This window comes from Monopterus albus, unplaced genomic scaffold, assembly GCF_001952655.1.
Source record: "Monopterus albus unplaced genomic scaffold, M_albus_1.0 scaffold60.1, whole genome shotgun sequence".
NCBI lineage: Eukaryota > Metazoa > Chordata > Actinopteri > Synbranchiformes > Synbranchidae > Monopterus > Monopterus albus.
This window is the reverse complement of record NW_018127940.1, coordinates 578,033-591,718: the sequence shown is the minus strand read 5'-3', so window position 1 is coordinate 591,718 and position 13,686 is coordinate 578,033. Positions and strand designations below refer to the sequence as shown.

General features: G+C 38.6%; 1 protein-coding gene across 6 annotated transcripts in view; it reads left to right on the top strand.

The window, feature by feature from the left end:
• Window positions 1-13,686, top strand: part of eys (eyes shut homolog) — a 166,498-nt gene that overhangs the window by 124,076 nt on the left and 28,736 nt on the right. For 5 of the 6 annotated variants that reach the window (XM_020603096.1, XM_020603097.1, XM_020603099.1 and 2 more), the window contains 2 exons: window positions 4,924-5,032; window positions 8,770-8,993. In XM_020603096.1, coding sequence (XP_020458752.1) covers window positions 4,924-5,032; window positions 8,770-8,993 — 333 coding nt within the window. Of the gene's footprint in view, window positions 1-4,923; window positions 5,033-8,769; window positions 8,994-10,995; window positions 11,093-13,686 lie in introns of all 6 variants that reach the window. The other variant, XR_002275188.1, reaches the window with a different exon arrangement.

Sequence of the window (13,686 nt, the reverse complement as noted above, 5' to 3'; positions counted from 1 at the left end):
CCTGTCCAGGGTGTACCCCGCCTTCGCCCGATTGCTGGCCGGGATTGGCTCCGGCCCCACCCGTGACCCCGTTCAGGGACTAAGCGGTAGAAAATGAATGAATGAATGAATGTATGTTAATTGTGCATAGTGGTCCAGAGTGGCAACACTCAAATAGGAGCAATCTGGGGTTCATTGTGGACAAGGTGAGCCATGCATCAGTCCATCAAGGAAACCCATGACAAATGGATTGTCGATGTTTTTAAATTCTACCCTGAAGTTTGTAACAGGCCTACTGTTGAGGAGAAGGGCTAGAAGGGTTGTTAAGAAGTCTGCAGCCAAATCTGACAAATCTTCTCACTGTGATTTTCTGTGTAAAACTAGTGGAGTGTCCCATTTTCAGCCACCCCACATGTTTGTAAATTACCTTATTAGGGTTAAGTAGAAAATCAGAGTTATGAAATTCCAGTGAAACATGACATATTTTCTCAGTCTTCCCTTAGTACTCCTGCAGTGGAGTATGTCTCCTTAGAAGTTTGCACTTTGGAGTCGCCCAGCCTTCACTACCTCAAGTCTCACCCAGATCTCCTGAAGCAATGTGTTCTTGTTCTAAAAAAGCAACACAGGGCAGCTCATCCAAGATACTGAAACCACCGAGTTACAGGCATTGCATTACAAAGTTTGCTATCATTGTCACTTTTCACACTAACATGTTAAAATTTTACTGATCAGTTATTGTACTAGTGAAAATGCCAGCAGTTTCACATGGAATGTTGTAGTGAGTCTACTAAAACTTATTTAATGGTCTGTTCACTGACCACTGAATATTGTTTCCTTGTTAAAAAAAAATATATAGACGTGGGTAGGAAATGTCGCCTAGCAACAACTGCTCTAAAACAGATGAGTGCTGTGATAAGAAATGTTGGAAAGAATTTCAAAAAAGTAGCAAATTTGAATAAAAACTGTCAGAGTTCTTTGAATTAATGCCACAGAAATCTTCAAGTACTGTCCTGGTCAGAAACATCTGTTCACCACTGTCCAGGAACATGCTTGTTAAAAAAGAACCGAGAGGGCTTTATTGTGTCTTATGTCTACTCTGCATTTTGGTACACATGCATATGTACAGGTTTAAGGCAACTTAAAATCATTGCCTCTGTAATTACTGTTTATCTGACTACTTTATCTGGTAAAGTAATCACTATGCAGTTTGGGAAAGTGCTGTAATCAGTTTAGGAATGAGATTCTGTGCACAAAACATCCCCTTTGATGATACAAATGTGGGTCGTTTTATTCATATGAAATGCAGCCAGCACCAAGATACGACAACCAGAACTGGCTAACCATAAACACTCTGGTAACCCGCCTTCCCAGCAGGCAACTCTTTTATGGGGACATGTCCCTATGAGGTGTGCAATGACTGAGTGCACTAAACAAATGCTTATGGTGAACCTTGTTCCCTTCGTCTACTGCATTAGTAAATAGCACTTGATTACATTTTACAAAATACACTAACAGTGGTTAGAAGCCATCCATAGCAGTTTCCCACTGGGTTTAATTTCTGGAAGATTAATGGGAAATGCCATGTCACTTGGGCTGCAGGTTGAAAAGTGACATTTGAGTATTTAGCATTTTGTTTTTAAATCTGCAACTTTTTCACCAAATCTGAAACTGGTATGTTTGAGTCCCACAATATTTAGTAGTTCTTTGACAGATACTTCCATAAGCTTCATTGAAGAAGTAACCAGCAGCCCTGCCTGCTCACTCAAAATGTTTTTTGTGAAGCTTGACAGTGCCAAGAGACTTGTTGTGTGCTGTCTAATTGTATTACGGGAGATATAATGATAGAACACAGGCTACCCAAATTAATTGAGGCTTGCCAGTCACAGCACAAATTATGCAGCAAATGCTGCAGTGCTGCGTGTGAGAAAGTCACTGCACCAGAGCCAGAGCAGGCATTACAGCCAGTGTAGGTATAGATTAGCGTCTGATACGGGGCTTGTTGCTCTTAAGGAAGAACCAACAAACAGATCCTTCCTTCCTGACATCTTGTGCAGTAGGTGCTGTGGTGTGATACTAATTTCATAACACCTGATTATGAATCATATGAGGTTTATTCTTCTCGTTTCACGCATATCTGATGTATAACTACAGTATGTTGTGATAAAAAGAATATCAAACTAGCACGTGGCACTTATTATTACTTCTATTATCAATATGTTTGACCCATTTACATCTTATCTGCTTGCAAGTATGAAACACAACTCAGCATAATGTTTAGTTACAGAACTAATAGACTCTTGACTCTAAATCACTAAATGACTTGCAAATTATAAATTTACCTCTAACATGTTCACATTATCATCTGCTTTTTGTGAGAATCTGAAATGTGATGATGATAATAAGCAACTAAAAAAGCCAGTGAAAAGTCTTGCAAGGGCACCAGCACAGTGCATGATGTTTTACTGCCATCTGTTGCCAGTGCTTTCTGATGTTTTATGCAATAGTAATATTTTAATGATGATTCTCCCTCATTATTAATTTTCTGCAGGGGGCTGTGAAGGAGGTACATTCAAACAGGATTGTAAAGACAAACACCTACCACCAGGTTTAACAAATACCTTTGTGTGAAGGTGCTACGATCCCGTAACACTGCAGGTCATATTTCAGTGGTGATCCTCAGGAAACCTGCTGTAATGCACTTGAACTGAATTAGTCACACACCAGACACCGCCTAAATGAGGATGTTAGAGATGACAAATCACTTATGATTAGAGCATTAGCCAGATGAAGAAATGCATAAATGATTGACTAAGTAAAAATGATCTCAGCCATACTGTGGGTTTGTGTGTTTGGCAAAAATTTAATATTCATACAGTGTTGTTTGTTTATCTCAATTTGGGAATTTGTTATTGTTGATCCTTTGAGATCCAGCAGTGAGTGGTGCACAGGGAGCCCAATAAGAAATTGCACACTGCTTCATCTCTGCGTTAGACAAACCCTGGCCTCTTTTTCTTCCGATTCACTCGTATGTTTGTTTGTGTAATTGAATCCATTGTAGTTTTGTGTTTATATTTATGTTGGTGTGTGTGGTGGTGACAACAGCAGGGGTTTATCTGGCATATTTTTAGCTCTCTAACTACTAGACCGAGAAAAGTAGTCAGACAATAGTCATCTTTATACATGGTCATTTGTGCCTTAGAGGAAGACCAATGTAAATTAGCCTGGTGGAGCATTCGATGTGCTCATGAGAACTCATCAAGTAATATCATCCTGTTTGCTTAGTGAGCATGCTCTGCATGTCTCACAGGTACAGTCTTTGCAGCATTAGCAAGCTGAATAAAAAGCTACACTAGTAAGCACCAAAACATACCACAAAGGCCCTTGGCAACACAGAGTTGTCTAACATTATTGTGATGTTTCACACTTCACCAAACAGTCTGTTTTTGCCACACAAAAATATGGATCACAATACTGGATCTTTTCAGTCTTTTTTTTTTTTTAATTAGGATCCTGTTATAGTCTTGTGCCTTGAAACTAAACAGTGGGGCAGTATAATTTTCTGAAATCACTCATTGATCACATACTGTTGTGCTAATGTCAGGAGAATTACCCCAGAAACCCACCTGGCATCCCGAGGATGGTGATGGATGTCTTCTGTGAACGTTAGGTTACATTTTACATTTGTAGTTTTAAATGTGCCTTAATGTATCTGTGTGTGTGTGTGTGTGTGTGTGTGTGTGTACGAAACAGCTCTCGTGATTTCCATACCTGTAATTAATCCTACCTGAAGGTGCATGTATGTGTGTGTGATTGCCTCAGGGAGGTGTCCTGGAAGGCTGTTTCAAATTAGCACAAGTGCAATTGACCTGATGGTTTCCATCTGGCCATTAAAGCAGACATTTGGGGGGTGGGGTGGGTTTCTCATCAGAGGTACAAAGAATGGACAAATACATTTTGCAGAATCTGATTTGCAGATAAGTGACATATTACTTATGTTCCACATGTTTAAAGGCAACAGTGAAACAAAAGTGTGTCATACAGATTCCTCTCGAACACAGTCATGATTATTTGTGTGGTGCAACGTGTGCAACCTTTTGCTTAATGTACAGTCCTGTAAAGAGACGGCTGTTGCATAGTATATTGCTGGTATAAATTCAATGATTAATAGAAGAGAGGGAATCACTTGACTTTGCCAAAGCTGGAATATGACACAAGTAGACCAGCTACTTAACATTATGGCTGCAACATTAATGACTAGTACAACTGTATATTTCCCCAGAGAGCTACAGAGGGTCAAATGATAAAATTGTCTTCCTTCTCATTAGCTTTATAATGCATACCTAGTTTGTGCCCTCATTTTTGTCATTAATTAATCCTGAATGACATAATGAGCACTTACAGCCATGATCATGTTTGTTGTGGTTGATTTGTATCATACTGTACATTACAGCTCGATCGTGTAAATGAGTTGTGAGTGGTTATCTCAGCCAGTGGTTTATCTTTAGTGAATTTACAAACATTATTATGTGAATTTAATATCTGCTGAGGAGCACGACAACTTACAGAATATCACCGTGCCACTGAGCACAAACCTGTTTCTGGTCTTTTAAATCCAGCTGTGGAAATTTTTCTCTATTTTTGTTTTCTCTCTTGGGCTTTTTGGCTGTAGCTTTGCATACAAACGCACCATTGCTTCCAACCCAATCTACCAGTGCATAAACTTTCTCATAAAATAGTGTGAAATGTATATATTATCATACATAGCCAGTTTATACTACATTCTCAGTGGTCACATTAGCAGCTCCATTACTGTGTCCCTGCTCTGTCTGTCCCTCGACCAGAATATTTTTCATGCTTTGCTGAATTTAGTGTGAGTATCAGGTATTGTGAGGAGCACCCTTTCTGGCTAACCTTGGTGTCTCTCTGTTCTCTCTCTCTCAACAGATACAGTCTGCCTGTGGGCAAACACGGAAGGTCATGTATGATTGAAATAGCTGCAGATAATGGCACAGCTCAGCGTCTCGAGGAGTACATGTCACACCCTGTGTCAGAGGTAGCCTGCCCTGCCTGAAATCAAATCAACCCCTTGCACAACCATTATCTCAGTTTAACAATTCAAACATTTTATCATGTATTTGGCAGCTCTTTCCTTAATGGTACAGTCCACCTTAAAATGTAAATGCCAATAAAAGCACTAATATAGTTTGGCATGGATGATTTTGGCATCCATTGAGTAAAACGTTACAGGGATTCAATGTCTTTTATTCATATAAAGTATGTTTAGAACCTGAAGCTGTAACTGTTCTGTTTAGCGTTCACTTGTTCTGTTTTTAGTCTCAGTTAAGTTCGTAGTCAAACCAAAACAGTCCTGTTAAAAAAAAAATTAAAAGAAAAGGGCTGCAACACGAAAATCATCTTGGAATTTAAGTAATGGATTTACAAGTCTGCAAGTCGATCATGTGCCAAAATACTGCACACATGTATAATGTTATAATATAATGTTGCTCTGAGAATTTCTCACAGCTTCCATCAATTAATCTTTTGTCATGACAGTCATGAGGTAAACATTAGAAGTGCAGCTATCACCTTTCAAAGTAATCTACCAGGAATGTGCACTTAAACATATTTTACTGGCCACCCTAGGACCTCGTCAGCTGATGTTGCGTTACATTCTGCTTGGTATTGGTATCAGCACTAGTATCAAAAGATTTTAAAGGATACTGTAAACAGTGTTAGTTGGTTTATAAAGTAAAATAAAGAAAAAGCTCCTGGCTACTGCCTGAGGATATACAGCTAAATGATAGATTATATCATGAGTGAACTAGCGATGTGTTATCAAAGCTAGTTTAGCGCACAGTTTTCGAGTAACAGAAGTTGCTTTATGCATAAAGAACATTTAAAAAATGCTCGGGCGCATTTTACATTTTCTGCATGGCAAGTATGTAAGAAGCACGAAGTTAATTCTGACACAGTCTTTTCACTCTGGCTCATTAATTTGATTAACAACACCTATATTAGTTATTAAATTAATAACTGTGTTTTTCACTTTCAAAGACGCAGAGGGGCTCAACCTTCCCACAGGCTCAGCAAGCCTGACCCACACTCATTGTGATATATGGTCTTCTAATTTGAGATGCCAAGATGTTTCTTTTCTATTAAAACACGTGTGACACGGGCATCCTTGCTACATTTACATGGCACATTGGTTCTGGTTAGCCTTTGCCAACCTTTATTATATTACCAGGATCTGAAGATGAATGGGTTTTGATTTTGGTAAGTGCTCACCACCAGTCAAATGAAATCAAATGAGATTTTTACACTAATTAGACAATGGATAATAATTGCTGGCATGCAGTAACTAATGAGAGGGTGGTGTATGAAGTACAGATTGTAAAGCCATTGAGGCAAATTTGGTGTGACTTGATATTGTGAACCCACAGACGAACTCAAGCCAATGCTTCTTACATGGTCTGACTGCAGACCTCAAATAAGTCATGAAGTTAACTTCTGCCAGTTTCCATTCTGAGACTCATCATGCAGTTAAGTGTAGTAATGTCAGCACAGCACTATTATATTAACAAAATAAGTTGGCGTCTGTCAAATTATAAGTAATAATAGAAATGATGGACTGCAAAGTCAGTAAGACAAGTCAGTCAGCATTGCACTCGGTGATACAGGCTGGAAAGAGAAGAGAGTTTGAGTTCTGTCCTAAATCTTACAGAATGGCAGTGTAAGAGTTCAAGACCTAAACTACTCTGAACATATTGATTATGTTTTTTGAAAGTCTTACTGCTCTATTTTTAACAAAGGTCATGTTCACAAAGCAAGCTCTTGCTGCTCAGTAACAATTTGCTGCACATCAGTTTGTGCCCGGTGACTCTGTGCTTTTCAGTGGGGACAAATTACTCCTCTAACCTGGCCCACATATGTACAAGAAGACTACGTAGCTGTATAATAATGAAAGGTTGACCACAGTGATCAGTGCTGCCTTCAAATAGAACTCAAAAATCAGCATACAGCACTCATGAGCCCACTAAGTCATGAATATTACATCAGTAGGTCTTTCAATTAGACTTATCTTTTAAATATGGTAAACACACTTGAAGGCACCATAAAGTCATTCCATATTAGTCCACTGTCATGGTGCAGCTCCAGGGGCTCATAGCTGGTTGTATCATACAAAATACAGTTTAGCTTATTGTAAGAGTAATCAGCCACAGCTTATTATTTTATTTGAATCTTCAGCTTTATTATAGGGCTCTTAACTATGGCATGACATACGCATTCTTTTTCTCTTTTTATAGGCTTTTAAATATGCAATAGCTTTGTCATTTAAAACTTGCATTAAGCCACCATCCCAAATGATTATATGGTCTAACACTCACTGTCCCTCCAACGAACACCTCCACTGCAGCTGTCTAACACCATTCCCCCAGTGCCAGCAGGGACTCATGATGAATGTTACATTGAAGGAACGTCAGAGACATAAATTCCATCATGACTGCTCAGATTTAATAATGATACGAAACTGGAAACATCAAGATTTGGTATAATTTCCTATGTTCAGGGAGTTTAGGGAGGATTTTTTACCTATATTGTATCCTATACAAAGCTGGATATCATCAGAATAACTGGTAAACTATACTGTTTATATATTCCAGTTCAACAGAATATTACTTAAAGGGACATTTGGAAAACACAAGGACTGAGCCTTGGAGATTTACATTATTAAGATTTATATTTATGTACTGCATCCCAGCAGAGTCATGTCTGTCTGACTCAAGAATTAACACATGACACCAGAGGTCTGCATTGCTAAAGGTATTACATATAGTAAATTATAAATATCAGTTTTAACAAACTTTATCAGGGTTAATACCTTTAGTGAGTAACCACTTTCCAGAGTTGATGGCAAAATATTGTGTTGTTTTCTGTTTGAAAAGTTTTAGAAAAAAATCTGAGAACACTATAATGAAATTATTTTGGATATGACTGAGCGAAAATTAAGGCAGCTTTAAATATTAATCTAGAATGAAATGAGCCATAGGAATGGGCAAAAACCTTTGTTTACAATGAACAAAATTTGGAGATTGATCAGTCTCATTATGTTGGCTGGATCAATTTTTGTGATCTTAAATAATAATAATAAGTAAGCAGTTAGTAGGGTTGACATTTAGTGTACATATTAGAAACACTTTTTTGAAATGCTCTGTCACCACATTACATAATGTGAAAGAATGTGTAATGGAGCTGTGATACTGGTTGATTTGTTATTAATTCATCATCATGCATGGTGTGAGTATGAAAGTGTTACATAAACCTTGTGAAGTAGTATTCGGAATTCATTTTGTCATAGCTCCGAATGAACCGTATGTAATGCAGTGCTGATATGACAAGGTCTTGTGCTACATTCTTTTTATGCAGCCCGACTTTGTTAGCGGACAGTTAAGCCTTACTGACCGTTATGGTAGGATAAGCTGCAAGTTCATGGAAAATATCTGCATGAATTCCCAATTACCTTGCACGTCAAAGACAGCTTACAGCTTTTTTTAAATTTTGCCTCTCTCTCATTGTATCAGGGTGTGTTATAGTATCAGTAGTATTAGTATGTAGTAGAATTTCAGTAGCTGATTGTGTTAATCTTTCTTGTTCATATACATTAAGGTTCTGCCAATGTAATAATAATGTATTACTTGCAAATTACTACTCATAGGGGGACATGTACTGTAGTATATAATGTGATTTACTAAATGATAACACTGATGACTGATTTTCCACTGACTTTTGCAGGGAATTTTTGGAGCGATAGTTCTTGGGGATGTTTCATCCCACCGGGAGACGCACGATGGGGGTGCAAGGGGAGCGAGGAGATTCATTGGCTGCATCAGGGAGCTTCAGGTTAACTCAAAGGAGATTTTCTTGCTGGGTGAAGCAGTGAGAGGGAGAAACATCAAGAACTGTGACCTGCCTGTCTGCCAGCACTTTCCCTGCCGTAATGGAGGAACTTGTGTCAGGTAGTAGGTCACCTTTTACACTAATTAAACATTTCCTGTCTACCTTTGAACATGAAAGCCACTGAGAATATAAAACTCTCTTTAATATTTCTTTCTGTGATATTAATACATAGCACACACAAAACGACCCCAGAGACCAGGTGAATTGCAGCTGGGCACATACACGTCACTCAAAAGGCACGAGTGTTTATTCAAGGTCATGTAAAACAAAAATGTAGCATGAATGACAGAGTCATTACATCTCCATGTTAGACCTGCTGTTTTCTTATGCCCATGTGACTCGGTGTGAAGCAGGATTGTCAGAGCCACACAGTTTCCCTTGTAGACATGTAAGGCGCTATTTCCCTCTCAGTGCACATTTCTACATCACCTAATTCGCAGTCGTTACGCAATTTTTCTTGGTTGCATGCCAAGTTTTTGTTGCACATTGATGTTTGGTATTTTCCTGCTATGAATAAAAGTCCTTACGCTGAGGTGAGAGGAGAGGCACAGTTAAGGTTGTGTGTATGCTAATTAGGCAGCGCAGTGTAATTTTGTTGCTCGTTTTGACCCGAAATAGTGATAACAGTGACACCTGCTCAGACCACCTTTTATATATACCACCAAATATTTCAAGATCCCTTCTTCCCTTATTTTTATCTAATCCAGTCCATCAGACTGCCATCACACTTCACTTACCATTCATGTTGCCTGTCTATTAAAGTATATATTAACTACATATGATGCTCTTTCACCTTAGCTAACCCAGAAAATAGCTGCCCTAAATGTCTTCTACATTGTCTTATGACACTATCAATTAATATTTGCATTTATTAAACAGGAAATGAAAAAGGGCACAATGAATAATGGAATATAAATAGCTCTAAGAATACCAATTAAGCCCCAGTGGCATTGTGGTCACATTGACTTGTCATGTGCGAAAGAGTGGGCCTTGCAATTATCTGTGTGATGAATATGCGTTAATGCAGTATCCTCTTGAACCACACAGCTTGCAGGGGGTCATCAGAAGTTCACAGAGCTCTGCTCATTTTTTTAGTCACCCTGGATTGCACTGTCAAAGTATAATAAGATGAATAAGGTTTTGATTGTGGGTTCAGGTGGGGTGATTGTAGTGTTGTCTCCTCTTCATGTGGTTTTCTATTCACCTAGACGTGTAGAAATATCAATATTAAGCCCAACAGAATGATGGCTTGCGGTTGGTGGGTGATACATACATATTAGGTATTTAAGAGACATCACTATGAAAGGCCAGGCAATCAGCACCTAAGGACCATAGCCTTTTTATTCATCAGTACCAGCTCTGTGATGCCTGATATATCTGTCCTTTATAACTCTCAGCTACAGGTTGCACAGACCATGACATTAGACCCACTATAAATACAGCGGTTGGAAATGTTAAAGCAGAAATAATTTTCAAGAGGCACACAGGACTTTGTTCTGCATGTACCTTGCTCTGCAACAAAGAACAACACTAGGAAGAAGAAAAGAATATTTCTTTAGAATAAAATATGAATGCTTTTATAGTTGTTATGAAATGCAACATGTCCCCATCTCCTGATTAAGCAGTTAAATAATATATTCAGTTCCATGTTCCCCCCTATGTAATCTACATTCATAACCTATACAAAGATGTATTTGTGACTAGCTGGGGCGTGCATGGTGTGAAGAAATTTTCACCTGGACCCCCTGCTCCTGCCTGTGAATGTCCTGCTGGGGTGCTGATGCTGATGGAGTCCCCTCATGCCTCTGTCAGGGCATGCAGGTGAACCTTTAGTGGGAGCAGGTGGCAGCACCCCACAGAGTGTCTGCGATAGGGGAATGGCAACTAAGATTAGACACCTTGTACCCTGCACCCAGTAATGTTCATGTTAAAATACAAAGGCAAGTGCGATTTTTGAAATGGCAATTCACGCTTTCGTCAGTTCTAGACTTGACTTTTGCTTCTCTCCACTGGCTTCCTGGTAATATTAGGGTTGAGTTTAAGTTGTTTTTTGTTTTTCAGGCTTTGCATGGACTGGAACCTTTTATAGCTCTGTGATCTGATACGGTGGAACAAGCAGCAAGATCTCTTTAGGTCATCGAATCAGTTTTTATTACAGGTACCAAGGTCTAATCACAAACACTGGGGTGAACATGCCTTTGCCATAGTTTACCAGTAGTTTACCTCTGCCACGGACCTGTCAGTTTTTAATTAAGACTTATTTATTCTTTATGGCTTCTAACACTTAGTGGAGTCTGATATTCTGTTTGAGTTTGGTTTTATGTTACCCGTCTTTAATTGTTTTGCTGTTATTTTCTATAATGATCCTGTTTTTCTGTATGTTATGTGTATTTATGTGACATACTTTGGTGAACAAGATGTTTTAAAGTGGTGTATAAATAAATTTAGATTTGATTTGATTTATGTTAAGCTAAGTTAGCCAGTCTTGGCAGTCGCTTCATATTTATTGTAGAGACATGAGAGTGGTTAACAGTCTTCTCATGTAAGTCTTAACAAAAAAAAAAAGATTAATAAGGGGAATTTGGCAAAATGTCAAACTGTTCCTTTATGTTGATGTGGTGAGCTTGTTAGCACATTAAAAAGACACAGCAACATTGAAAAATGTTTTGCTCTTCGGCTGTTAAATGCTGCACTATGTTCTCCAGCTAGTTGCAGACTTGTCTGTCTGCTGTTTGGTGCTGGGGATGTTGTGTACAGTTGGTCAGAGCTGGTGAAAACAGTGATAGTGACCCAAAACAGGCCTCGCAATAAAAACAAAGAGCTGAAAGAAACTGAAACGCTGAGGGCGGCTGCAGAGTCGGGTACCACTGTAATTGAAAGTTTTCATCAGAAGGTGACCTCTTGTTGAAGAAAACAGATACACAGATGACAAATTGATCCACATTAACAAAGAGACTTTTGCTCTCACACACACACAAACAACATGAAGACAGAATTGCATCTTGCTAATTAGCTGCAGCAGAGACAATGCCTTCCTTGTTCCATGCTGGTCCAGCTTCGCTGGCAGACAAGCCTCTACTTGACAGTGAATTCTCCTGATGCTCCTTTTCAAGGCCTCTAAGTGTTCTTCGTAAAGAAAGTGAAACCAATTTTATCTTAATCAGAGTTCCAGCTCTGCTCATTTCAGAGTACATATAAAATAACTCAAGGTCCAAAATTCAATTATTTGAATCCATCATGAGAAACAAACATAGCTATCATCTCATGTGTGGCTGCATTTCCTGAAGAATATTTCCTGAGAAATCTTGCTTGTTATGGAGTTTGTTGCACTTGAGTCTTTGAATTTTGGAGGACAAGTGTATTGAAAATAGCTGTGCGAGGGAAGATTCTGTTTTTATTTTTTTTTATTTTTTTGGTCTGGCCCAATTGGTTATTTTTATACACACATTTTCCTGTTTAAAAAAAATGAATTTCCATGCAACCTTGACATACTTGGAGGTAATAATTACATTATTGTTAAACTGACTTAGGGACAGCTTGCAGATAACTCGGTATGAAAAGCATACAGGAATAATAAAACAATAAAATATGGCTAGTTTTTTTATTTAGACCTCAAACTCCAAATAAGGTACAGTGAAATATAACAAAAGGGCAATACATTATTGATTTTTGGTTTCCAAATATTTTTTTTTAAAGTTCTAGGACAGTTCATCATGTGTTCATTCTGTTCTGGCTCACATACTGAGTAGAAATATCTCAGATTAGCTTCTTTTTTTTTTTGAGATTTTTACAGGGTCAGCTGGCACTATTTTGTGTTTTTCTAAACTAATAATGTGTTAATCAGTATCAATGCTTTTCTGCTTCCCTACCCTGCCAGTCCACTGGTTCCTACTGAAGATTTACAGTAAATCCTTAAAGATAGGTCACAAATACATAATGGAATTTCTCAAAAAGCATATTTCTTAGAACAGCTGGGAATTATAGTTTTTAGACAGCATCGCTTGAGTAATTATGGCATATTTTAAGCTTGGTCCTGTGAGATGCGGAACCTTTGACGGACTGCTGTTTCCTGCGGTAAACCGTACTCATTTCCTGTTTTCTGTATTTGCACTGTGTTGTGCTTGCTTCCAGATTGTTTAGGAATTAAACTCACTATTTTCTAGGTTCATCTGAATTTTTGAGTGACAACATACGCTTGCACCACTTGTTTTGCAGAAGTTCTTGCTAACTACCAAATTTTACTTTAGGTCGGCTAGTTTAGAAGCTAGCTAAGCTAGTAGCTTAATCGAGAGCAATGGCTTCCCCCTCTTCCTCTCCTCCTTTCTCTTGCTCGGAGTGTCGCATGTTCAGTTAGTCCTCTGCCTCCTTTAGCGATAATGGTACTTGTAATAAATGTCAGATGCTAGCAGCATTGGAGGCGAGGCTCACAGACTTAGAAGCGCGGCTCCACACTATGGAGAATAGGCCAGCTAGCTATGCCCACGTAGCTGGTGCGGAGCCTCCTAGACGTAGCTTAACCCAAACTGGAAAACTCAAAAGCCTGTTCTGTTTGTTATTGTATACCGTCCACCTGCTCCTTATTCAGAGTTTTTAAGTGAATTCTCAAACTTTGTCTGATTTAGTGCTTAGTACAGATAAAATAATCATAGTAGGCGACTTTAATATTCATGTAGATGCCAACAATGACAGCCTCAACAATGCATTCTGTTCATTATTAGACTCAGTTGGCTTCTCTCAAACTGTAAATAAACC